Here is a 27,257-nt window from a genome sequence, read left to right as displayed (position 1 = left end):
AAATAAAATTATCAGTTGTTTTCGTAATTGAAATATATTTCTGAAGCTCTTTCTTATAAAGCAAAGCTATTCCTCCGGAATTTCGACCACCCTTTTTCGATTGGTTTGGAGTAGGACATTGAATAAATGATTTATATCCCTCTATTTCTAAGTCACAGCAATTCCCAATTTCTGTTAATACTATAAAATGAAAATTATTAATTACGTTTAAAAAATCAATATTTTGCAGCTTGTTTCCAAAATTTTTAGAGGATAAGCCATTGATATTCCAAGCACAAAAGGACAGTTTGCTTGAAATAATGGAATAATCTTTCGTATCAATGATAGATATCTAATCTTAATTATCCATTATACTGGTATAAAATTTATCCTTAATGTTCAAGATAAGAGTATAATGTTTATAGAAATGATTTGACAAATCGAAGAAAGGATATTAGTTCTTGTGGCATCTGCGTATTTGTTGCATGATTTGAAGGCAGTTCGTGGGCAGTTTCCATTTTCGCGGCATGCGGGAACGTCTGATGAGAGGCGTGGGGAAGTTGATGTGGTGCTTGGCCTGTTTGATGTGGGGCGAGAGGTATCTGCTGTTGAAGTGTTGGCTTGAAATGCTGAGTTGGTATAGGCGGGGGCTGCATCTGAGGGTGGTAAGGCGCGCCAAAAGGTGGTGTGCTTTTAACTGCGGTACTGTATGAGGCATGACGCATCATATTGGGAATTTGGGGAGTTGTAGAGTGATCGTGTGGCGATCGGTGCCCTGGCGTCATGTGTGAAGATGAGGTTGCTCGGGGTCTAGTGCGGCCGTGGATGGCATCCTTAAGATTTTTGGCGAAAAGGCCAATGTGTCGTCTCAAAATATGTTTATTATCGTGAAGAATGTTGAGTCCGTTAACGAAGAGGTTTTCGTGTGAAATTAATTTTACATTGGACAACTGTGAGCAGCTAGTGATAAGTTGATTATTAATTGATATAATCGTTGCTGCTGAAATGTCTTTGCGAGGTAGAAGGGTTGAGAAGAGTATCTTGCTTGAGGGGAACTTCGTCGAGGTCTCAGTAATCAGTGTTAAAATATTAGCGATCAGTTCATCAGGAGAATTGACTTTTTCCAGATCGTTTGTTCCTGTGTGTATTACAATCATTTGGGGAGCGGTGCGAATGTCGTTTTGTACGCAGGCTCTAGCGTGTTTAATCAAGGGGGCTCTGACATATTTGACTTCATGAGTGGTAGTGGTAGTGGTAGTGTTAGTGGTAGTGGTAGTGGTAGTGGTAGTGGTAGTGGTAGTGGTAGTGGTAGTGGTAGTGGTAGTGGTAGTGGTAGTGGTAGTGGTAGTGGTAGTGGTAGTGGCAGTGGTAGTGGTAGTGGTAGTGGTAGTGGTAGTGGTAGTGGTAGTGGTAGTGTTAGTGGTAGTGGTAGTGGTAGTGGTAGTGGTAGTGGTAGTGGTAGTGGCAGTGGCAGTGGCAGTGGTAGTGGTAGTGGTAGTGGTAGTGGTAGTGGTAGTGGTAGTGGTAGTGGCAGTGGCAGTGGCAGTGGTAGTGGTAGTGGCAGTGGCAGTGGTAGTGGTAGTGGTAGTGGTAGTGGTAGTGGTAGTGGTAGTGGTAGTGGTAGTGGTAGTGGCCGTGGCCGTGGCCGTGGCCGTGGCCGTGGCCGTGGCCGTGGCCGTGGCCGTGCGAATGTAAATCTTAAAGTTTGAAAACTGGGCAATATCATTTGGAGGATATCATTTTTTGGCTGCATCACGTTACGTGTTTCGACCAATCGCGCGCGCGAAAATATTTGATGGATTATAATACGTGATATTTTAAACCGTTTTGAATATTTTAAGATCATATTTTTAGTATTTTAGTATCTATTTATTTTAATTTTTGTTCTCAAATTACTATGGGATTTTTCCAAGCTTTGTGGTTAATAATAATATTAATAATATTCATTTTTAGTTAAAAGAAACTAAACATCGTGTAAATAAAGTTTCTATCGGTTGTAATTTCTGCGTGTAAGCTCTTTAGTTATAAGTCCCGCATTCAATTGCTTTACGTAGTTGTGCAAACGCAGTGCTAAAACAAAATTTTACGGTATCCATTGAATAAGAAACTGACTTGTCCGTCTAGACGATTTGTCCGTCTTCTAGTGTGAAAACGGCCATTGGTGACAGAGCCTCCCAACTCTTCCGTGCTGTTATTGATTGCAGGGTGGTGAAATGTAGTATTGATATTTATTCAGGTTTTTAAACGTAAAACGTGATCTACAACTGAGATAGCCGAGAGGTCATGATTTTCGAAGTATACAACTGAAAGTCTAACATTCGGTAAAACGATGAAGCCAGAATCAAGTTTGTAGTTTGTCATGGGTCCACAGTTGTTTTTAGTCGTCAGCCGTTTGGTGAAAGAAAAAATGAAAACATGAATGAAAAATGGAACAAATTGACATAAAGATTCATTTTCTTTAGCATATATTTCTTGTTTAATAAATAAATAAATGTTAAAAAAATATAAAAGCATATATTTCTTGTTGTTATATTTTGTGGAGAGAAATGATGGTAGATTTCCTTGTTACATGTCTGGAAGGGTTTTTTGGACAGAAAGAAACACTTGTTGGAACAACAAGAAACACATTATTAGCAACCAAAGACATTAACTTGGGCTGCCTGTGCTCACTGTGAATTTTAATCCTCTTTGTATCCCCAGGATCTCCAGGACAAAGTCCTGTATAGTTCTGCCCCCCCCCCCCAGGGGATCTCCCATATGAAAGGGACCGGAATGTTCAGTTTTTTTTGTCAAGGGTCTCGCTTAGGGAGAAGGGAGGAGATGTAAATTTGTTAAGCTGACAGAACATCAACATTTTTAGCTGTCAAGGTCTTTTTTATGGTTGCACATGAAGAAATAAACATAGTCATACCGTGTTGCATTCTCGTCCCCTTGGAGCCCTTTCGTTTCTCTTAGCCGGCTTGGCACGAGAAAACGGAGGGCCTGGGGACATAGGATTTTTGAATTAATTCGAATTTTTTTTTGATTATTTTTGTTTGGAACAAAGAATTCCTAAACGGAAGGCGAAAACGTAACGACTCTCTCATACATTCTATTGAAACGTCGTGACTGCATACATGAAGACCCCAGAGCCCTTTGTTTCCTCGTGCCAAGGCCCAGCCGGCTAAGAGAAACGAAAGGGTTATGGGGACGAGAATGACCGTGTTGGTGGTCTAGACTGATCAGACATGGTATCTTATAGGGCACAAAAAAGCTTGAGCCACAACCAGATCGGTCTCCTTTAAGGGTTTAATTCACATATTTTTCTAACGAACATCCCCGTCCCTTTCATGTAGTCACTTTCAGTCTCAGGGACGGCGGAGCAATTTTCCAAGTGGGGGGGCTAACTAGTGACTTGAAGTGGGGGGGCTAACTAGTGACTTGAAGTGGGGGGGGGGGGCTTAAAAGACTCTTCTCTTAATAAGTCTTTATTTTTTCGGAAATTCTGGGGGGGCCCCAGTCAAGTAGAATAGAATAGCCTGCAAGCACATGTGCCAGTGGCTACATGCAGAAGGGGCAATAACAGTACCCTGTCCAAAATTTGTTGCCTTTCATCACAGAAATTTTAAATTGTATAGATTAAGAAATAACTGTTTTCACTGTGTATAAAAATAGCATTAGTATTCTCACTGAATATATAATGTCAGGGAAACATTGTTTTGTGTTCTTGAGCAAGACACTTTACTCTGGCAGTGCCTCTTCACCCAGGTGTAAAAATGGGTATCAGCGACATAATGCTGGGGGGGGAGGGGTACCCTGCAATGGACTAGCATCCCATTCAGTTGGGAGTAAAAATATTCCTAGCTGCTTAATGCTAATAGAAACCAGGATTAGCACCTGCAAGTATGGGCCACTTTGGCCTGAGGTTTCCCTTATTAAACATGCCACATTCTGCTGGTCCCAAATTCCTGGGGTTGAGCATGATTCTTTGCAATTTAGTGCACTTTCAGGCAGTGTAGTGTTATAAAAACCTTGCAGTTTGATGAGATTGCCTGCAGGAAGCACTTTTCACCCCTCCCTCCTCCCCTGGTGGCAGTAACCATATCAGCCAGCCTGGCTGAATATCCCTTATTGTTATTTATTTTCGCGGGAACTTAATTTCGCGAAAATGGAACGGGTACATTTCACGGGACTTAATTTTTGCGATTTGGCTAAAAATATGTCATTAACATAAAAATACAATAGAAAACGTTTGAAATTAATTTTCGCGGGTCTTTAATTTCGCGATTTTTTGAAAATCACAAAAATTTGCAAACATTAAGTCCCGCGAAAATAAGTAACAATAAGGTATCTTTTGCCTAGACAGTTCCAGACTCCTCCCATAACTAAGTTCACCATGATGCAACAATAGGCATGCAATAAAGATAAATTACTATTTCTTTTGGTTAATAGAAAATGAAAAATTTAGTGAAATTTGACTCAATTTTCAAATCTACATGTACAACCCATCTCAGGAGTAGGAAACTCATCCAACACCTGAGAGTGATAGACAATAAACCATCTCTAGTAAACCAGCAAGGTGTTGTCTACCAGTTTAAATGTAACTTGTGTGATTCAAGTTTTGTCGGATACACGCGCCAACACCTATTTCAATGCTTTAATGGACATAGGTACTCAGCTGTAGGAAAACATCTCCAAGAAAGACACAACCTTGACCGACCAAATGTGCACGAACTATTCAACATCCTGAAAAAATGCAAAAGCAAGTTGGAATGTCTGATATATATAATGCTATTCATCAAGGAAATCAGACCATTGACCAACCCTAAATATGCAAGCGGACTCAATTCAAGCAAAACTCTTTAATTAGCTGACATTGTTCTAATCATCTGACAATATTCGTTTTCATGTTCTGACACTCAAACTGCTCTATATTTTAAAATTGGCATAGCCTTCAAATACAGCCGCCTCTCATTTGCTCCCACTACTACGTGCGAAATGTGGTAGCGGGAGCAAAGGAGAGGTGGCTGTATTCGGAGCTAAAACTCACAATTTTATAATAAATATTGCATTTGATAATGGCAACAGAATGACGCTGAAACGACATGTGCCGACTTTGATTTTTCTTTTAAAATGTTTTTTGGTTTTCATTTTTTTATTAACAAAGAGACAATATAATGTAAGGTTATTAAAACAGTTCATTTGATTCTTAAAATGTAGTTACGGTATAATTTATTTTCAAACAATATTCCATATACCCATTTTAGATTCACCATGGATAGTCCCTCATTCAATCATAAATTATATAAAACATTTTTTTTTAAAGGGGGTTGATTTCTTACTCAGTTTTTGCTTTTTTAAAGCACATTTGTGCTATATGGATTAAGCAATACTTCAGGCAAGAACAAAGCAAAATTATAAGACAGAGAATTACCACTCCCATCAGAAGGAACACATCTACAAGATAGAGCTGGAAAAAATTTAAATTGTCAGCTTCGCTTCTTAAATGCAATCCAGCATTGTTATATAGTCCATACTCTATCCAATCACAGGCTTCCTCAGTCGGAGTCACACGTCTGTGACGTATCAATTTCGAAACTTTCATTGCATTCTCTTTATATTTGGGATTTGTGATAACTTCAGTTATAGCATTGGTGACCTGGTTTGGAGTCAGGTCTTGTAAGTCAAGTATTACGCCGATACCTGCCTCATGAACTTTCATCGCGTTAGCAGGTTGGTCGCCAAATAAGGGTAAGACAACCATGGGAGTGCCATGATACGCACCTTCAAGGATACTGTTTAAGCCACCATGCGTAAAAAACACCTTCGTAGCCGTGTGCCCTAAGAGATCATTCTGTTGCATCCATTGAACAATTCTGATATTCTTGCTAACATTCTGAGGCAGTTGACCTTTGAACTTCCAAATAACCTTCGCAGGGACCTTAGCAAGCCCAGATGCTATGGTCTCCACAAAATCAGATTTAAAGTTTGAAATGACAGTGCCAAATGAAACAAGCACTAAATCTTTGGGACTACCTTGGGTGATGAAGTGTTCTGTTTCTTGTGGAAGTGGTTTAGCAGGGTCAGGTAGAATAGGCCCAACCACCTTAACATGTGCTCCAAAAGGTCTGGGAAAATCTAATGCAAAATCATTAGGAATCAAAAGCAATCCTGTAGCTCTGAACACCTCGTTTAGGCTTGAAAATTGACTGTCGTTTACGTGAGATCTCCAGAGATCCTCAAAAGGCGGCATAAAAACGAATTCGTGCATTACATACCCAAGGCAGTACAACAATAAGTTTTGCAGCCGGTCAAGAAATGATAACCTCTTGGGAAGTTTTACAGTTCCGTGCGGAACATAAGCCACGGGAGAGGGAAAATTGTGAATAAAGCTCACATAAGGGTCCACAAATCCAATAGGGGCTAAATCTACGCGGTTAACTTTGAGAAGATCTGCCACGATCGCACAACAAATACTCGTAATGTCACAAACAACCAGGTCCACTTGTCCTAAACTCTTCAACACATCTCTGTTTTTTAGCAAACTTTCGCACGTAGCTTTCCAGAAGTCGTTTCGCTCGGTGATGTTAAGCTTTCCTTCAGCTTCTTTCAGTATTACTTTCTCCAGGTCTTCGCCCGTTATTGGAGTAGCATAAGATTTCACTTCAAGCCCAGCTAAACCTTTTCTTAGTCTGAGGTCGTCTTCTTGCCAAATTGGGACAACAAGGGTGTATTTATAACCTCTCTGCCTGAGCTCTCGTCCAATTTTTACGTACACCAGTCCATGGCTTGTCCCTATGCTGGGTATTCCAATGATATGATAATTTAAATCTTTGCTCAGAGCAACAGCAGAAAATAACAATGTTAGGGCTGTGATAATCTTGTTCATTTTGCCAGATTTTGCAGCTGGCAGCTTTCGCACCTGGCTTGCGCCCGCGATAAGCCAACCTTAGAAATCACGCAACGCGAAATTTACTGTTGCGTGACGATTAAAAAAAAAAACAAAACCCCCGACCCCACACCACCCCCTAAACCACTCGTGACGATTGTGAGAAGGCTGTCAAAACTTAGCGCACAGAGACCACAATGTCCTGATTATGACTTTTAACCAACTTTTCATCTTTCGAGCAACTTTTTGAAATTTCCAGCAACTTTTTGTAATTTCTAGACAAGAGATTTCTGAAGATTGTCCGAGTGTTGCTCGAAGGGCTCCTGTCGAAGGCCATACGTTTCTGAGCATTTTTCGAACTTTTCCAAAGATTAACGAAATTTACCGACGATTTCCGGGAAAATTCAGAAGTTGCTTCAACTTTCGGATTATTTTGCATTAAGAACTCTTCAGGAAACATGACGTCATCTATATTAGATATTTCTGTTGCTACATTGCATGAAAATGCTCAGGAATCTTACCTTCAAAGGGAAATTAGCATATATTTGGGGAATTTTCTTATTTCAAGGCAACGTTGGATTTTTTTGGAGCAACTTTCGAACAACTTTTTTTGGATTTTGGAGCAAGTTATGGTTACTCTGAATTATATTAATGTTATCTTTTCCTTGGAATTCCACCAATTCACGTAGTAACGAAGCTGATATGTTGCACAACGTCTTTATGTTTTGTTCTAAAACTTCGTTTTTCAAGCCTAGACAAAAGATAGGTCCTCTATGCGTGCATATTTTTCGTTTTGGTGCCGTGTGTAGTCTGCTAGCCGCTTCGATTCAGGTTGTCAATAAGACGCCTTTTCCACCCTTAAACTACTGTAGTTCCGTTGGTTTATCACGTTGAAAATGACAAGAAATCGGCAGCGTTTTGAATATGTTTATTCCATTTAAAATTTCAATATATCTTCCAGTATCCCAAGTGGCAAATTGTGGTTATAAACCCTTAAAAGCATTGTATGACTTGTATATTACTTTTTATGGAATAATCATTATTTTCTTGTGGGTAAACGATGCAATATTCTGTGGGTATTGACCAATGACAGTGCGCGTATTATCTACAGGTGTTTAATTAAACAGCCCTGGGAAGACAGTATGGAGTCTATGGAATTAAGAAAACCAAATTAAATGAATACGTTCGACCTATCTTTGGCGCCTACAGTTTCCACAATGCGTATCTTTAAGGAAGTTTATAAGAACATTAAAAATATATCATTTTAATAATATTGCCAAATTATCTCCACACGTTTCCGGAAAAAAGTCTGCGAGCAGGAAATTACATTCTGGGATCAAAATATTAAACAATATAGACTTGTGTATTTTATATTTATTTACCAAGTTCACTTACGAACACAGGGTATCGCTTCAAGAATCAAACGTACGTGATCGTACGTATCAAGAATTCTATTAACATTGACTTACTTTGTTTGTTTTTCAAATTTTCAATTACAGTCGTTTAACTACAGCGAGCAAACAAGAAAAACACCTGTCTAAGGGTCTTTTAGCAATTTGGCGTGTCAAAAGGCTAATGAGATGCTTAAAAACACTCAAGTTTTGGACGGTGATGTTTGTTTAATAGCCACCGGTAAGATAAAACCAACTTTTCTCCGGAGGCGGTGCGTTCATTCTAATTTATTATGCGACAAATTACGCGACAAAAATTTGACAAACAAACCTTATATTGCATGAAAAATAATTATTTCTTTCTCTATTCAAAACTAAACTACATTATTCTGAGCGAGGATTTTCATTTTGGCGTCGGTTGAAGTTTATAGCAGCAGAGGTATATTGAAGGCGGCTACCTGGAATTTTCAAGTTTTTTAAACTGAGTTTACATTGAAGAGAGCAAATTATGACATGGCACGTATTTGTGGTGGTGCATGAAAGCTGATTTACACAAAAACAGTTTCACAGGTCTAAAGCGTTTATTTATCTTAGAAAAAATCAAGATTATGAAAGATTCATTCTGTGAGGAGTTGTTGCGGTACATGCCTTCCAGCGCTGATGTAGAAAATCTTCATTCCTCGTTAATCGTGAATTGTGTTATAAACGCCTTTTTAGTTTATACAACAGTTGTTATGAACTGTGCGACAATCCACGCTGTACGGAAAACGACTTCGCTGTCGACCTCGTTGAAAACATTGCTCCTAAGCCTTGCCGTTTCTGATTTAAGCATTGGGCTGCTTAATCAACCATTCTACATAGCGCTTTTGTCGAGGTCGCTACGAGGTTTAAATCTCGGCTGTACTGCCTATACAGCGTTTACTTTCGTCATAATTTTCTTTACGTCAGCGTCGCTTTTTGGTGTTATGGCTATAAGTATGGACAGATACATGGCTATCCATCTTCACCTCCGATATCGGGAACTCGTCACGGAAAAGCGAATCTTCATCGGTGTAGCGTGGATATGGCTTCTCAGCGCTTGCATGGCATCCATCTTTTTGCGGATCCCTCCTCGTTTATTTGCTCTGACATTCGCGATAGCCGCGGGGATCTGCCTCGTGATTTCAACGTTCCTTTACTTCAAGATTTATATAATCGTAAAGCGTCACAGTGTACAAATCAGACAAATGCAAACAGTAAGCCACGCTTTTCAAAATCACCACGAATTGATGACTAATTTTGCAAGCCTAAGGAAGTCTGCAGTCGGCACATTTTATGTCTATGCGGTATTTTTGCTTTGCTATTTGCCTCATGCGTTTAGCCTGATCGCTATAACAGCTAGAGCGGGGTCACCTAAAGTCATGAAGGGATTGTATCTCTACTCATTGACCTTAACATTTCTCAATTCATCGCTTAACCCTGTTATTTACTGTTGGAAGATAAGACCCATTCGCCAGGCCATGATAGATACTTTGCCATGTTTGCGAAACCTTTTCCCAAACCAGAACTAATGAATTGAGGCAAAGCTATTACATGTACACTCTTTTCCTCTTATAAGAATATTATTTTTTCCGGCCCAAGCTGAATATTCTTATTTTTCTGTCGATTTTAGGCTGAAATATTCTAGCGAATATTCTTAGATTAAAGCTTTGACATTTCTGTAATAATTACAGGTGTATAACTTCTTGCAGAAATGCTATTAGCATCAAACATACGGCCAGTACTGCTTTTTTGTTGTTTTTTTAGCTAGTTTTGTCATTTAGAGAAAGGAAGAATTTTAAAGGTTTCGTTGAAAAAATATAATTGTATGGTATTAACACATTTTCAACACACAAAATTATGTTCTTTTCAAAATCTCAGCCTCGGGTTTCTTCTTAAAATATTCTTAACATTTCGCAAATTTCAGCCTCGATATTATTATAAGTTATATTCTTATAGAAAAAAAGAGTGTATAGTCCTTGATTTTATTTTTCAGCTTTCCTTATTTCAGTTTATATTGGGGAGATTTCATTTAATAATCACCGACCTTGTAATCATAAATGTGCTCAGTTTTGCCTTGTATGAATTATTCAGCTGAAAAAAAAATGAAGTAATAAACAAATTATGATCACTCCCTTTTATGTTTTGACTCTGTTTGATCTTTCTGATAAAGTTTCAAGATCTTCCTCGGCAAAGTTCATAATCTTTCTTCCTGTTCAGTTTATTGAAACCTATTTGAAGTGGTTCCACATCACACAAACACGCAAAATTAATTTTTCTCATTGCGAAAAAAAAACTCATCTAATCATATCTTTTACAATTCTCGAAGGCAAATGGTTCTTAGCACGCTCAATTTTTTGCGCCAAACTATTTCGCCGGCGTAAAACAACACAATATCAAAGTTTCTATAAATAACAAAATGTTCAGCAATACATAGCAGATTGTGTCCATTAACAAAATTCGCGTGCCGTGCATTTGATTGGGTTTCCAATTGTGACTGAATGTTCCTTAAAAAAACTTCTTTTCGACCTTTTTTCCTGTGGATTTTTTCTGATAGAAATTATTATTTGGTTACAGGCTTCGCATTGGCATAATTTCTTCCTCGATCTTTGTCAATGATACGTGTAAAATCTTGTTTTATTAATCACTCGTATGATAAACCAAATTGCACTTCTTTTCGATCGCTCTCTGTAATATGACTCTTGTCGCGCGTTGTAATATTACCTGACGCACTTTGCACAAAAAAAGCTATCGGCAAACTTTGTAATAAAATGAGCTCACGCAGTTAATGATAGCACTTGTCGCACTTTGTAATAATCGCCAAGATTTGTAATTCTTATTTGTAATATCTCGGTATCACTTTCTACTCACTTTGTTCTGAAATGGCTGTCGCACTTTTTAATAAAAAGCTATCATACTTTTTAATAACCTCGTTGCACTTTGTAATACTAGACGCACTATGACGCACACACTTTGCAATAAAATAAAAAGTCTCGCATTACGAAGTGCCAACAGATTGTTACAAAGTGCGTCAAAACACGATGTTTGGTGTCATAGCACCCAAGTAACCAAATTCAGGTTTATAACTCCAGACCGACAGTCAAATCAAAACTTGCTCCGTGTACAAAAAAGTGCACCACCATTGTAGAAGTGACATTCAAGACATTGAAGTAGACACAGACACTTTATTCCCCCCCTCCCCCCCCCCCAAAAAAAAAAAAAAATTCAGTCACTTACGTATCTTAAAATCCCTTTTATACGAGCACTCGTTTTAAACCTGAACAAGCACTTTTTGGAGTCACCAACCTTTTTATTACTGTCCGCGTTGTTAACTTAGCCCGTTGATATATTATACCACTGGAAATGTCTGATGAGGCCATTGACAAAGAACAACCTGCGAACAAAACTCGATAGGGACTCGCAATTAATTAAAATAACCAGGTGATTGTTGGGATTTTTGGTCGAGCACAAAGATCAAGGAAGCAAAGGATCAAGGGAAGGCTCAATCATGCTCCCTTGCGTCTGCAAAACGTTCCCGTAGTTGGCCTGCATTAAAGCTGTTACATAGTCTTCAAAATACTGGGCAACTCGTTTCGTGAAAGATCTTTTTATTAGCCAATATGTTATTCCATTTAATGTATAATAACTGTCCTTAATTTTGTTGACAAAAGTTATAAACAAGTAAAATAAACTTTATCCGTATTTTACACCCCTAAGCCAGAGGACGAGCCTCCCCGTCCCATTCATATGGTAGTCCCTCCCCCCTATCCGGGGGGATACATGTGTTATGGTAAATCATGAGAGCCCCCGGAGCTCCAGAACACCAGAGTAAGACCTACCCCTATTCTCACGTGTTATTCGTTTTTGAAACCTAACTAATCCAGTAATCTGTATTATAGCTCAGTACTTCCGTGTCTCCCCAAAGGAAGCTTGTATTCAATTTTTGATTTGCTAGAGAGACTTGACGATTTTCTGTAAGAACTTGCTGGCTTGATAAACACTACACGCTTCGAGGTGTGACTGCTTGCCGATAGCCTCCTTTTTAACGCCGAGAAAAACGTGTGTGGTGCCTAAAAAATAAAAAAGAATTTAAGGAACAAATTTGAAAGTGAAAGGTTATATCGTGTTACCAGATTGGAATCTGGGATCTAGCATCTGGGATCTGGGATCTGGGATCTGATTGCTATCTGGGCGCAAGTTTACAACATATTTCAGTTTTCGTCACGCAATCTTTTGTACCAATGAATAAGACTGCGTGATGAGCTCTACAAACAAATCAAGGCTGACGGGACTCTCTCTTACCTCTGGATTCCACCTGTTAATATCTTTACAGGCCGCTATAATCCACTCGATGATCAAAATGAATCCACCGACTATGGTTCCAGCCAGCATAAAGATGAACACACCCAACATGTTGACCACACCCATACTGCTGGTGTCAGTGATTTCTGTGGAAAATAACAATGAAGAGAATTTGACATGTTAAATAGTTGTACATGACTGCAATTGGTTACAGCAACTGTAAATGTGGGACGCGGTGGCTTAGTGGTTAGTACACTGGCCTTCGGATCGTGCGGTCCGGGTTCGTGCCCTGCCGGGCGCTGCGTTAACTTGTGTTCTTGGGCAAGACACTTTGCTCTCATAGTACCTCTCTTTACCCAGGTGTAGAAATGGATATCGGCAAATTTAATGCTGAGGTAACGCTGCGATGGATTAGCTTCCCATCCAGGGGGGAGTAGAAATACTCCTAGTCGCTTTATTCAACGTAAACCGAGATAAGCTCCGGCCTGATGGGCCACTAGACTCACATGCAGACTAACCTTTAATCTTTACAGCAATTGCAAGAAAAGATGACGGTTTGCGTAGTAGGTCGTAGACAATCTACCATCAGGATACAGCACTCCTTGAATACTAGTTTTTTACATACTTTTAGAATGGATTAAGATTTTTTAGGAAATGTCCTGGACGGATAGTCGACAGTGGCGTTATTTCGATGTTGAAATCCCGCCAAATTCCAATAATAACCCACCCCCTTTCGTTAAAGAGCCCACCTCGCCCCTTCATGTTTTAAAGAAACGCAACATGACGTAGAGCTGACGTAAAACTGATGTAGACAGCGTTCGAAAGGTGTAAAATATCTTACATTAGGCTAAACATGGACGGTAGAAGAGACTCTTTTACTATCCATGGGTTGAACGAGTCAGCAGTTCATTGTGTACTAGATGGCTCGAGGATCGATCAAAAAAGACACATCCCCCCTCTCTCCCCCACCACCACCATCAGTCCAGTTAGAACAAAAATTTCAGCCGAATCAACGTACCTGTAGTATCGTCTTCATCAAGTGCCTTGCAAGGAGTTTTGTCAATCATCCACTTGTCAATTATCCTGGATACTTCTCCTTTGTTCCGAAGCTCCAACATTTCAATACTTAGTGGGGCGGTGTAGGGCGAATTTGTTGGTAAGGCGAAGCCATAGTGAGCCTCTCCAAATGTCCTAAGGAATAAAGACGATCGTCTTTAATGGTATAGATGGAAATACTATTTAATTGCTCTAATCCTTGATAAATCCTTAGTAAACTACAACTCGAGTTGAACAGATGAATGAACGTGTTTTTTATTTTATTATGCTGTAAAAGGTGCTTCTAATATTTGCGTCTCTGGATGAAACCCGAGCATGTGGCCATTCAAATGAAAGTAATTGAGGAGTTCTTTCACGTGGAACTGTCTTTTATGATGTACAATGTGGTTCTAACTTTAACGTCTGTGGATAAAACCCTATTGTGTGACCATTCATATGAAAGCTATTGCGTAGGATTTTCCTACGGCATTGTTCATTCTTCAGTGAAAGATCAGTGGTTTTAACTTTAAAATTGTGTTAAAGAATCCTTAATGGTTACTATCTGAATGGAAGTGGCCGAGTTGTTCTAATATGTGATACTGTTATACTACAGAAAGTGTGTAGTTCTAGCCATTATCTGTGTAAGGACATTCTTTAGACTGCTTTTATGCTACGCAAGATACTCCTACCACTCACCCCTCCAAGACTTTCATCTTTCCACAGTGCTCTTTACGAGATTTGTATAATAACAGCGGTTGATCGTGAATAAAGGCAAACTTTCCTAACTCCACTTTCGTGAGTCCTTCAGATGTACTTGACTGTAGTGTTCGGCGTAACTTCATAAATTCCCACATCATCTGATACCTACAGCGATATTGAAAATACCATAAAAGCCCCCTCTCTCGTTTGCCCCCCCCCCCCCCCTTTATGACAAATGATGACATTTTATGAAAAGGAAATCAAGATTACATTACGCTTTTAAAGTGATTCATCAGCCACATTTACTTGGTATTAGTTTCTCCGGGGGGGGGGGGGGCAAACACTGCACCTCTTACCTTGGTATAACCGAAGTCGCAAAAAACCTTTGTGTCTGACTGTCCTGCACAACCCCATACTCAGTAGACGTCTGTTGAATTAAATCTCCCACACTGCGTATGGGAGTCTGAAGTCTGTGTTGTGTGAGGTAGGCCGCTAGATTAGCGGTATAGGTTGCACCTAGGATCGTTATACAGAACCACCACACTGCAACAGCGACCCGTCCCGATCCCGACACGGGATGGTTCCCGTCGGGTCCTTGTCCGAGGTAATAAGCGGCTGAGGACCATAAGGAGTTCAGGAAACTCAGGTTGTTTTTGGCTGCCATAATTTGCTTGCTGACCTGTTAAAACACTAGTGATATTAGAAGTACATTGACATGCACTTGTAATTATTATACACTGAAGTGCCTATCTCTGTGAGCTGTAGATAATTTGGGATATTTTGTCATGTGTAGAGGGGGTGCCAGGGGTTTTTGTCAGTGGGCGACCGACTGACTGTTTGAGATTTCCTTTTTTTATCGGAACGGAAAATTGAACAAAAATGTTAAAGCTAAGGATGCTGAGAACAAGAAAAGCGGTTTTTAATCGAGTGTGGAAATTAATCTGGAAATGCTTTGGGTTCGTATTGCTTTACCGCGCCCTGTGATTAGTTGAAATTGAAACTCGTGCCACCTCCTCAACCAATCAACTGCGAAAACAAAACTTCGCAACTTGGTCACGTGACCTTTCCCACGCTTGGCGTCGGTTTCGTGCGTTTGCTAAGTTGAGTTCTCAATTTCCATTGGTTTATTTTTTTGTTGTGATTTGATGTTGTTATTGCTTTGGCTTAGCTCTTCGACAATCAACTGAAAATCGCCCCAATTCCTGGCTTTTACCTTCGATTGTTAACAAGAGATCTTAAGCCCCCGGGGGTACACGAAACAAATTTTGACAGAGGGGTCCCACTAATATTCATCGGTGCATTGGATTTGTGCGACACATGATTGTCTCGGAGGTGGTCCATAAATACGTTTGCTTACCTTCCGTCGCGCCTGCGCACACCTTCCATAGTAACCAAACGGGCTGAGCCTACTTAGTACCCAGTTTACCACGGCCATACCAAATATGGAGATAATGATGACGCTCCAAAGGTAGATGTGAAAAGGAGAGAGGAACCGGAAGTACATTATCGGAGATTCGTCAACCGCCATTACCGTACCCAGACCGGAAGTCAGGAAAGGCTTGGTAAAATCCACGACTTTTTCTCGAGCTGGATTAATAGTGATAGGTCCAACGGCCAAGTCTGCTTTCTATAGAGAAAAGTAAATATACGTTACAGTAAAAAAAAAAAAAACAGCACAGAATGGTAATTTTTAGTCAGGCCGAGGATATCTGTATGGTATTTATTTTTATGTTTACATGGTAAAACACAAAATAGTTTGAACAGTTTGTTCGACTTAGCAAACTGAGGACCACTTCCGCCACGATGTAACAGTCTATGGGGACTAACACAACTAACATTCAGCCTACCACAAAAATTAGATTTTTGTTGGTTCTCGTACTTGCCCTGAGGGGTCTTCTCCTGCTTTTCTGGTTTTCCTCCCTCCACAAAAATCGACAGTTGACATTTGTAAAGGTCGGAGAAGATCAAAAGAAACGTGGCACGAGATCGATCGAGGAAAGCTTACATCTTGCAAGAGAGAAATTCACCACAACAAACCTGTTTCTGATTGTTTTCTCCTGACTTCCCTAGTGGCCTGATCCAGGCTCTCGGTAGTTGGGGGAGAGCGAAAAACGCGGCGAGCGAGAAAAACGAGGGGGCAAAGGCGAGCGAGGTAAGGAGCTCGTCTTAGTTCCCCTCGTTTTTTGCTCACCCGCAACTAGCGAGAGTCTGGAACAGGCTACTTTTCTCGTCGAATTCGCGACGAGAGAAGACAGCTGAAAGTGAAATTCAGGTGGGACCACACAGTGAGAGGTATTTGTACCTTTTCCATGATTTCCTTGATCGCTCCGTTCCATTCCCCGGTGCCTGGATTCTCTACTCCAGCCTTACCGTCTGGAGACAAGTAAATTGTGTACGAAAAGCCAAGAATTCTGCTCAGCTCATCCAAAATATCAATGGCTGCTCCTTCAAATTCTTCTTTTGAGGCAGATGAGTATGACTTTAACATCGAAAAGGGAGAACCCTGTAAGTGAATTAACAAATGATCTTGTCATGACAAAAAATGATCCATATAAATTAATGCTAATATCACCACTGGGATTATTGAATCTTATTTGGGTTTTAGTAGAGCTGGAATGATTTGTTTTCAATAAAAATTTCTTACCAATTAAAATTAAGGAAAATTAAGGAAAAGGAAAACAAACCCTGGTTTGTAGTCTCGACAAATGCAGTGTTGTCTGGGTAAAACACCGTCCCAGAAAAAAACGTCCTGTCCAAAAACCGACCTCCATTGGATTCCCAAATTAATTTACATTCCCGGTCGCTACTATCAAATCATTACCGTATTTGAGATCAGATTCTAGCACACACGTTGTATTTCGCGCCAAGTAAGCGCCCCTTTTTAAATGGTGGCAAAACTGCGTCCTGCTCTATGGCCAGAGTCGGCCTTGCGACTTCTGTCGGACCATCGAACCAGTCTGAAAGACACACCGCCCGGCTGACCGATCAACTGACTTACCACAAATGTTACCACCCTGATGGTCTTGTTCTTCAAAGTGTTGGCAATTTCACGTGGTACATTCGGAGTATTTGAAGGCCAGAGGATTGACTGCTGGTTTATTTCCAAGCCACTGGAAATGGTCCAGTTCCCTACCTAGGTGTATAAAAAAACACATTATTCTTATTGCTTTTGGCCATGTAAAAATTCAGCGATTTCTATGACGCACTTGTCCCCCTCCAAGGTGAAATGTTCCGTGAGGCTCTAAAGAATTGTTCTAAGCCAAATGAAAATAAAAAGCATTAGGGTTGTCAGCGGTTACCTTTACAAGTTTGTTGCCTTGGTAATTGATGACGTCATAGATGGCTTGAGAGGGATAACCTTTGCTGTCAAAGCTCAAGAAGTTCATGAAGCCATTGATTTGCACCTAATAATTAAGGAAAGTTGCAGTCTGTCGTTACTTTGAAAACTATATTTCTAGTTAAAAACACGATAAATGAAAAGCAACAGGAAAGACCGCGCGGAAAGAGACGAATTCCTGAAGACAACATACACCAATGTCTATAGAAACTCGTATAAGAATTTTTTTCAGAAGAAAGAACTCAAAGTAACACCTCGAACATCGATAATTTTATTTTAGCCAAAGTCAGTAATTGCATACAGCTTTAATACAACCATCTTTGCGGTGTCAGTATGTCAATCGCCTTTTTTCTCACCTTGCGTAAAAACTTGCTCAGTCTTTTACCCATGTCTCTAGATTTCATGTCCTGTGTGACATTACAAAAGTCTTGAGCCGGCAAATGGTTGTCCAGAGATAATCCATTGTTGATTGCCATTTGCATACCGCTGGCCAGGACGCGCACCGCATCAAACACGCGCCCTGCGGAAGCCTGGGACACAACGGAATAAATTCATTACAACACAAAATTCATTAAATTATGCATTAAAATAGTTACGTTTTGTATCAAAGGTAAAGCAATATTCTCTTTGTCTGTTCTATACCCTGACCCTAATTATAACGTTGGAAGAAGAAAAGCACAACTATTATCTGAAGTTGATGATGGTATTCTAAGATGACACAGTTAATTAAACCTGTTTTGAACAACGGGGCCCAGTGATTCATCCAGTTGTTGGAACAATCTTGCACAAGTCAGCACAACACTATCAACCGTACCACATGCAATTACTGCTTAACAGCTTTCATTAGGGGTTCAGTTTCGGAATTGAAAGTTGAAATTGAAAGACACCCCCTTTCTTAGCACGTACCGTGATTGCCCCTGTGTTTCCAGACTGTTTCCATAGCAACCTGACATGCTCACTAAGAAGGCCTCTCCCCACGCTCTGACGAAATCCGATGAGCCCTGTCATGGACACTGGGAAGGATTCGTTTGGCAAAATGTGCGACTACAAGAAATAATGAAAAAGCGGTCATCAAATAAGCATCTAATGATCCGTCAAACGCGAAGCATTGACAGTCCAGCGCATGTTTGCAAAGAGGAGTGGAACTAGAAATCTAAATCGCAAAAGGACTGGCGCTAACCTAAGAATGATGTAGCGACACGGATGTAAAAAACGCAACCGAAGCACATTAATTCAGTTAATTTGTTTGAATTTCTCATTTGATATCATGTCATATCTACAGACACTGAGATTTTTTATATGCAGAGAAGACGTTATGCACATATGCTGCCACCTTATTGGTGACAGCATGAAAGTTCCGCACGTTCCAAAAGTTGAGAAAGCTTCCCTTAGAATGCTACATTAAATCCTGATTGACGTTTTTTCCCTTCCTTTAGCTTCAGTTAGAGACAAAGATCTGTAGATTTTTAAGTAAAGAAAAAAATCCATAAGGAAGATGATTTTGTCAAACTGGACGCAAAGTAAAGCAGTACTATACAAAATTCAGAGTGTCTTGTAACAGGAGGAGGATAACCATGCTCCGTTTTCTCCGACTCAGAGTGATATACTACTCAGTACTAGATACAATCACGTGATTGTTACCTCATCAACTGCAGAATCCGTCAAAATCCAGGCGTGGTTCTCGGTCAGTCCCAGGCTCCACGCTTTTTCCAATACTTGCGTAGCTTGCTGAGCACCGCACTTTAACACAATCACCCTCGCTCCGCTATGCTTTATTCTGTTCAATTTCGATTCAAGATGTGGGTTTGTGTAGTCACCTGGGTATTCTGTGGAGGGTATGTTGAAATATTCTGGGGTGGTAAGGGTGATGTCGTTTTCTGTGAGGCTGTTCACAAAGTCTTGAATGCCTTCCCTTGCTATAAAATAGATCAAATGAATTACAAATGGGTGAGAATTGAGGGGATAGGACTGCGCTTCTCGTTAGAATAGGTTTAGAATGGATGGTTGTGGTGATCGTGATGATGATGATGATGATGATCATGATGATGACCATGATGATGATTATGATGTTGATGATGACGATGAACGACCAATTTTCGCCCCCTAGTGTAAACTCGTCAGTGCAATGAGACTTGACATGTCGTGGGAATGAGGCTGAAGGAAGTCCGACTTTTTATGTAGAATCTTTGTACAAACAGATAGCCTCAAGTTACGTCAAGGTTGCTATTTTGTGAAAGGTCGTTACTTTCTGGATCTACATTAACAATGGAATCGTGAATTTTTCTCGCTACAATCGGGTCTCATTACTTTAGAAACTATACAGTAGCTTAGTTCCATACCTGACTTGTCGTAAGAAGCAATCACAGCTACTTTCTTCCATCCAAAGTGTTTTATGAACTCCACGATGCCTCTGAGCTGCGGTAAGTCAGCGGGGCTCATGCGCAAAACGTATTCGTTGTTGCAAGGGTTGATGAAAGAGCTGGCGAGACCGCTGACCTTGATGGCGATTTGAGGGACATCAAGTTGCACACATAGTCTTTGTATTGCTTCAAATGTGAGCACGCTCTGCGGACCTACAATAGCTACTGCTCCTTTCTGGACCAAACTAATTGCTGCATAAAACGAAAATTCCGTTACAGCCCTATTAAGTCCTCATCTCTTCAAACCCCCCCCCCCCCCCGTCTGGAAGTTCAGTTTTTTTTTTTAAAAAAAAAGGTCCGTATCTATTAACCCTTCTCCCTTCCCAAGATGGTAACTCATGACAATGTATGAAGAGGAAACAAAGCAACTTTGAGTATATTTACTAATTATTTTGCTTTTTTCCGAAAATGTATTTATTGTCTTTATTTGTACCCTAACTGATATACGATTCAAAATAAGATTCCCCCTCCCTATTAGTCTCCCGCCCCTCCCACCCCCCTCAAAAAGATTTTTTTAAAAATAAAAAATGCCGGCGCAAGGAAATTTTAAAAGCCATACCGTAGAATTCCGGTTATAAGCCCCCCCGCTTATAAGCCCCCCCGGTTATAGGCCCATCATCCTGGAAACAAAAAAATACATAAGGTTATAAGCCCCCCCGGATATAAGCCCCCCTCTACCAGATGACAGTACTGAATAGGGCTTAATGTTGCTTTATTAGGTGTTTTTAACTTAAAAACGTATTGTCATCAACACTCCCGTGGCTCGTTTTGAAACGTTTTTTTCATTCCGCTTATAAGCCCTCCCGGATATAAGCCCCTCCGCTTATAAGCCCACCCAAAACCCCTTACGAAGTTGTATAAGCCCAGGGCTTATAACCGGAATTCTACGGTAATCGTTTTTACTTGTTGTTACTTTTTAATGTTATTTCTCCCTTATCCTGTAAAATTTGGAATTTAGGCATTGTTTCAAATAATTCATCGTCAACTTGTCGTAACAGGCTCCTTTAAGGCGTTAGACAAGTTTCGAAACAAAAAGGAAAAAAGGAAAAAATTCAGTATTTCTACTGAATTAAAGTAAGTGAAGCGATACAATTTTCTATCGAAGTTAGGTTTGCCTTCCTTGAGAAAAGAAATGGTATATGAATGAGTAAGGGCTGAGTACCCTCCCCCAGGGGTCCTCCCTGATTTAGTATGATATTTTTAGAAGAAAGTGCATCCGGATTATGCTGACCACAGCTAGAGTGAAACGGTCAAATGCACACAGTTCGATATTTTTCAATAGTTCGGTATAATAGATGACCAGTTAGTCTTGCAGTTTATGATAACCGACAAACTGAATGGTTTTTATCCAACAACCATATTCGAAGAAGAAAACTTTCAAAAATGGATATGGCTTTCTGTTTATATAAAGACATTCTTTAAATAGACCAAGCGTGGCTAGAATTTTAACGAGCAATTAGCGTTACAAAAATGATTTCACGCTGACTAAAAATATTATAGTGCAAGTGAATGGGGTCACTCGACACTGCCTGTTTTTCTGCATTTTTGAAACGAAAAGTTGCTAACACAATTAGCAGATTGTAACAAAAAAAGTTAATAAAATTAGGATAAAATAAACAGTTAGTGTAACCTCGTTATTTCTGCCTCTGTGTAGGAATCAACGTTCTTTCTATGAAATGCTCCATTGCATGCAGTTACTTTTATTATAGTCTATAGATTCTGAACACGTCAATAAATCTTGCTCGTTTCTGGTCGATCGAGGTTATAATGGACTTCAAACTATGTGTGCAAACACGCAAACTTTGCAAGAATTAGAATGTCTTGCCAATTTACCTTTCTCCATGTTTGCAAACTCGTCGTCAAACTCGGCTGTTTCCACTAACCCTTTTACTGTAGCATCTCTCACCAAACTAGAATCGGCGTTCACAGAATCCACTGCCAACTTAAATGCCTCCGCCTCCGACGATTTTGCTCCAGGCGAAAAAATGCCACCTTACATGTAACAAATGTAATTAATCAAACTTTATATGGCACCTCGCTACAAATGTCTGTTTATATCAAATAATTGTAGTTCTGAAAGTATTCTCTACTCTTACCTATAAAGACAGGACTTTTCACGGCTTCGCTTGTGAGACACACTGTCCAAAGTAAGAGAAAAATGACGACATCGTTCAACGACATTTCAAAGCGACGAGGCGAGTGTGTCGACCGTGCGAACGACGTCTTAAGCGATAAATTATGCTATTTTACCTTTTGTTTGATCTTGAATGAATCAATGTTTTGTTTGATGGCTAAATCCGTTGCACTAAGCAAACAGTTGTCTGAAGTCTACGGGACATCATGCAAACTTTATGAAATTTCTTTTAATATAGCCGGCAATAATAACGCATAACTTTGATGACTAGTTCACAATGCAAAACTCTTTCTGGTCGGAGAGTGCGTGTATTATCTTGCTGTATCTTTGCTGACTTTAACTTATATTCGACAATGAATTAGTAGTGCTTAAAGTCATTTAAAACACTTTTTAAAAAACTCTCATAAAACTTGAGACGTGTGTTTCGATCATCGCAGGGCCGCGGCTTCCAATCATTACTTTACAGCGGTTAAGCTCAAATTGTAAGGGGGCCGAATAACCTCTCCCATGGTAGAGATTGGAGTCTACGAGTACCATAGTAGTATTTGGATATTTTTGTCTCCTATCGTACCCTGCTGGAAACAATGTTTCCTTACTATAAAACAGTAAAGATTCTATCATACTTTATCAACTGATCGTGAAAAAACACCTTCTGTCGTGAAAAGTGATGACGTCGCAAGTGGTACAAGAACCATCATCCTTGGACTTACTAGTGAAATAATGTCATGGTAGGGTTATACTACGAGCAGTCGCTCTTTTTTATAAGTCCGTCGAGTGTAAAGCAAACAAAGAGAGGGGGGGACTGAAAATGCGGAAAATTGTCGGGGAGGGGGATGGCGCGAGTGGATCAGTACTTTACCCAACACATGAGCCACGGCTAGAAGTACTACTGATTAGCGGCGGAGCCAATAAAGATTTTTTTGATTTCTCCTTTTCTCATGGACCATCGACCATCGGGAAATAGAGCACTCTCTTCGCACATATAATACAAATATCCTGAAACTAGTAACATTTTGAAATAAAGATTGTCCTGTTTTTTTAAATAGGCTAATAATTTATTTTAATTGATATGTATTTTTATTTTGTGTCTCATACATTTTTTTAAAGGAAAAAAAAAAAAAAAAAGGGGGGGGGGATTTTAATTTTTTTCTGATTTTTTTATAGTTAGTCGTCGTCGCAACGGGGTAAATTTATAAACAAAGTTAACGATGGAGATCGATTCCAAACAACAAAAAAATAGTAGGGTATACAAAAGTAGACTGTTCACGGCCCCCTATTTTTTCGCTCGCCCCCCGTCCCCACCCCCTAGTGTTTCGCGCTCGCCATTTCCCTCGCGTATGTCGCGGTTTTTTGGTTGAAAAATAGAGAGGCTGTGAACAGGCTGCTCCAGAAGGTGGTCGTTGTTCGAATTAAAAAGTAACATTTTTAAATAAGAAATTGGCCAAGCTTTTGTTCTTGTGTGCCTAATAATGTTAGTTTCCTCAGAAATTAAGTCCATTAATTAACAAAAATTTGTGCCATGAAGTCAAGGAAATACACAAACAATAACAGACTCCAAATGGCTCCTTGTTTTGCGCCAAAAGGGGTTTTCATTCTCGAAAGTTTTAGTCAAAAGGTATGCTTGTAACTATGGCAACCGTACAGCATTGCTTCTAAATCGAGCGTGGTCTATGCTTTCACCGCGGTCAAACGTCTCAGGCAGCTTTTCTTTCCATTTCGGCGTTTTTTGCTCATATTGAAGTGTTAGTAATGAGCAAGGATAGATAAAAATAGCTTCTGAGCGTAAGCATAATCCCATTTCCTCAGGTAAACGAGTGTTTTTACTTTTTAAATGTTTCTCATCTGAACCAAAGTGCTTTGACAAATGGCGCCGACAAGTCCGCATATCGCTATTTTTCAAACGCGTAGAACTTGTTTAGTAAAGCTACAAAAACTTAGTAAACCCTTAGGATACCGGTAATGTATCGAACTTTGAACTGTGAAAATTAAAACCTTATCTTTGCAGTACTTTTCTTATTTTTTGCATACGTTTGACTGCGGTCGAGGTGTATGCCGTGAGGATCGAGTAAGGAATCGACAATCTATCCGCTTCGAATGTGATTCACAAAATACAGTAGAATCCTAATTTCTCGAACCCTCGGTTTAATTCTCGAAACTCTCGATATCTCGAACCAATTTTCGTTTTCCTTGGATAGTACTCTTCTGTAATTTTACCTCCCGGTTTCTCGGTACTCCCGATTTTTTGAAGCAATTTTCGTTTCCCCTGGTGGTTCGAGAAATCGGTATTCTACTGTAACATACAATACTTGATCACTTGCTATCGCGCGAACCGATTCTTGCAGTCAGGAAAGATCACCCTGATTTAGTTGCTGATCAGAAGATCACTGTAATAAATCAGTGTTTGTTTGATCCTTTCTAAACACTTAACCGTGATTTTCTTAGCAACACGTGCGCTGGAAGCAAGCGGAAGTTAGGTCGGTAAAAATCCTGTGTTCCCAAGAAACATGGGGAAAATCCGGAACAATCCATGTAGTCTTGGATCCGGCGTTTTTACTAAATATAGCGATTACAGTGTGTGACATACTTCGATTTTACTCAGGCCACATAAACCAGCCGTAAAATGAGGGTGATTTCCTTCCTTGTGTCATCACATTTCGGCTTCGCTTTAATAGTGCGATTTCAAGTACACGCGATCGTTTACCTTTTGGTCACGAATCGTCACCGCAGGAGTTTAGCTCTTGTCACGTCCGTCAACTGAAGGCACACGATGAAATTTCAAAACATCTTTAATTTGGATATTTTTTTATCAGAAAATGATTTTACTTGCCGGCAGATTTTATCGGCTTGAAAGATTTCGTGATGCAGTTTCCATAAGATCACCTTACGGTCGGGGTTGGATTTATCACTGACAGCATAATCTTCATGCGATAAACCTTGTAGTTGTTAATTAGATTACATTTTTTTGAAGTCGCGTGGAGGGTTATTAAAGAATAGTTTCGCCTCCGCACACAGAAAACTTTTCTTCCGACAAACATTGCCAACGTTAAAAAAACTTAAATATCAAGCCTTGATAACCGGTATGTTACATGTCAAGAAACTTATGCTCAACAACATTGCCCACGCTTGAAAAACATACTGTGAAGAAAATAGGTACCAGAGGGCAATACGCCAATTATTTCGTGGGAAAATATTTTACGTATTTTTTATCAAGCAACTTGTACGTGCGTGTTACTTGAGTAGTTGTTTACTTCACATTCTTATATACTTACGTGTCTTATTATTTTCCTCGTTCATGTTGAATCATGGCCAAGACATCTGTTTGTTTACTCCGATCGCGAGTTTTCTCCACGTGGAATACTGCATATTTGATCATATGGGCGTGTCAAGTTAAAAACAAAATGTGACTCAAGTTAAGGTACTGTCGTTTAGGATAAGCTAGGAACGAAATAAAGCAAAGCCGATAGATTTAAACGTTTTGATTCGATTACAAGGTAAAATAATTAAAAGTTTCTTCCGGATTGCCACCAGCGAAATAAACACTGTGCAATAAGCTTCTACAACAACTGGTATGCGCGCCCACGAGTTAGGAGATAATTGTTATCTTGAAATCAAGTGAAACAGGAACTCTTATCAAAACCGGAACGGAAATATAACATGGAAGCTATGAACACCACGTGGAATTCTAAGGCGCATAAAGAGATGCGACAAAATACCAGTGTAGCAGGAAATCCAGGGTTAATAAGAAAGCTATTCGAAAGGGGAAGGTCTTTTCACGCCCTCCATCACACGCGTGCATGCAGCATGAATTAAACACCAAAAATGGCAATATGCTGCCGTTCGCAAGATTACAAGCCTGAACATTCTGTTCCAGATTAGGACATCAAATATGAGTCTTCTTTATTTGGAATTCTGCACTATGTTTTGCTTGACGATAAAACAAAAAAACTCCTGCACTGTTAATTTCGATACAGGAAATCTGTTTGGAGTACGCGAGCTTAGATTTTAATTAATGTTTCTTGCATGAAGACTCGCAGTTGTTTTTTTTTTTACTAATTCTTCTCCAGTTTTTACCTACCATCAATTAGCTCCTTCGTCCGTGGGACCATTTATAAAATGTACTGAATTTTAAAGAGTGGTGATAGTTTCATCCTAAAATATTTTGAAACTACCGACCTACTCTTGTAGCGGGTTTCCATTAATACTTTCATCGTTTATTTCTTAAAAGTTGGTGGTAAATCAACGCATATGTACGTTTTTTTTCCTTGATACTGTCAAGAATAAGAATAAAGAAAATGATTTTCTTTATTTTTAGTGCATAGCAGCTGGAACGAATTATTTCCGACTGTACGACAGGATAAATTAACTAAAACTGCACTAAACAACTATGGTAAAACAAGAACTGTCTCAGAATCCAAATTGAAAGGAGGTTGATCCACATGAACGCAAACGACTTCTAGCCGTCACTAGCGGATAATGGGTTTCCGTAAAATTCTGAGCGTAGGTTAAAAAAAACCGTCCGTCAAATCGTAAATTTCATGCAATAAAGGAAAATTAAAGCAAATGAGGGCAAGTGGTCCGCCCAAACCATTATACATGACCCTAAAATCAGTGAAACAAGAAATTTCATATTTATAGATGAAAGTTAACTTTTAATTTTTTATTAGCATAGTTTTTAAATTTTTTAGTCAGAGTGAAAAACCTGACTGTCTCTGTAATAAAGAATATTATGTATAGGTGACAAATTAAAAGTGAATTACCGAGTCGCGATAAACGATATTCTATGCCTCGATTTTTAGACGCGTCTTCCCTAGACGGTGACAGAAGTTTGAACTTCTAATCCCAATGAACTATGGTCAGTTTGACTGAACCAAAATGGCGCTGTTAGTAGCCAGTCCGATACATGTTCCTAAAGCGGACCATTTTTCCCTTAAATTGCCTCAGTGACCTTTTTGTTTGTCGCTTAAGTAAAATACCGAGAAGTTCGAAACTGAAAATTTTACGGATGATAAAGCTATCATTCTCAGTTATATTTAAATCGCTATTTATGTTGGCTTGCTTGATGTCAGGGTGAGAA

The 27,257-nt window shown here is 39.6% G+C and overlaps 3 protein-coding genes across 4 annotated transcripts; 1 reads left to right on the top strand and 2 right to left on the bottom strand.

Annotated features, from left to right (window-relative positions):
* Positions 1 to 5,022: 5,022 nt before the first annotated feature.
* On the bottom strand, positions 5,023 to 6,856 carry LOC144648793 (UDP-glucuronosyltransferase 2C1-like). The gene has a single exon (XM_078508250.1). It carries the CDS (start codon positions 6,845 to 6,847, stop codon positions 5,297 to 5,299), a length of 1,551 nt encoding a protein of 516 aa, XP_078364376.1. The 5' UTR covers positions 6,848 to 6,856; the 3' UTR covers positions 5,023 to 5,296.
* A 1,661-nt stretch (positions 6,857 to 8,517) lies between these two features.
* Positions 8,518 to 9,847, top strand: LOC144648792 (adenosine receptor A3-like). The gene has a single exon (XM_078508249.1). It carries the CDS (start codon positions 8,775 to 8,777, stop codon positions 9,786 to 9,788), a length of 1,014 nt encoding a protein of 337 aa, XP_078364375.1. The 5' UTR covers positions 8,518 to 8,774; the 3' UTR covers positions 9,789 to 9,847.
* A 1,694-nt stretch (positions 9,848 to 11,541) lies between these two features.
* On the bottom strand, positions 11,542 to 22,911 carry LOC144652513 (glutamate receptor ionotropic, kainate 2-like). Of its 2 annotated transcripts, XM_078512536.1 has the most exons (15): positions 22,146 to 22,911; positions 21,883 to 22,041; positions 19,969 to 20,241; positions 19,271 to 19,545; positions 18,536 to 18,673; positions 17,986 to 18,159; positions 17,592 to 17,696; positions 17,291 to 17,425; positions 16,595 to 16,795; positions 15,650 to 15,919; positions 14,649 to 14,971; positions 14,290 to 14,457; positions 13,577 to 13,749; positions 12,559 to 12,704; positions 11,542 to 12,326 (listed from the first exon to the last, which is right to left on the bottom strand). In XM_078512536.1, exons 1-15 carry the CDS (start codon positions 22,228 to 22,230, stop codon positions 12,150 to 12,152), a joined length of 2,802 nt encoding a protein of 933 aa, XP_078368662.1. In that variant the 5' UTR covers positions 22,231 to 22,911; the 3' UTR covers positions 11,542 to 12,149. The 2 variants fall into 2 exon arrangements, with proteins under 2 accessions (XP_078368662.1, XP_078368663.1); XM_078512537.1 differs by lacking the exon at positions 21,883 to 22,041.
* Between the last annotated feature and the right edge of the window lie 4,346 nt (positions 22,912 to 27,257).

The sequence above is a fragment of the Oculina patagonica genome, chromosome 4, assembly GCF_052425735.1.
Source record: "Oculina patagonica isolate OP01 chromosome 4, crgOcupat, whole genome shotgun sequence".
In the NCBI taxonomy this organism is placed as follows: domain Eukaryota; kingdom Metazoa; phylum Cnidaria; class Anthozoa; order Scleractinia; family Oculinidae; genus Oculina; species Oculina patagonica.
The sequence above is the reverse complement of the archived record's forward strand: the minus strand, read 5'-3'. Positions and strand labels throughout refer to the sequence as shown.

What these genes read in the sequence shown, in the direction of transcription:
- LOC144648793 (XM_078508250.1), bottom strand. Translation starts at nt 6,847, where the DNA reads ATGAACAAGATTATCACAGCCCTAACATTGTTATTTTCTGCTGTTGCT.
- LOC144652513 (XM_078512536.1), bottom strand. Translation starts at nt 22,230, where the DNA reads ATGTCGTTGAACGATGTCGTCATTTTTCTCTTACTTTGGACAGTGTGT. An exon ending in GAAAAGTCCTGTCTTTATAG is followed by an intron (nt 22,042 to 22,145) that starts GTAAGAGTAGAG and finishes GTTACATGTAAG; the next exon opens with GTGGCATTTTTTCGCCTGGA. An exon ending in AAGGCAACAAACTTGTAAAG is followed by an intron (nt 17,426 to 17,591) that starts GTAACCGCTGAC and finishes TTATACACCTAG; the next exon opens with GTAGGGAACTGGACCATTTC.
- LOC144648792 (XM_078508249.1), top strand. Translation starts at nt 8,775, where the DNA reads ATGAAAGCTGATTTACACAAAAACAGTTTCACAGGTCTAAAGCGTTTA.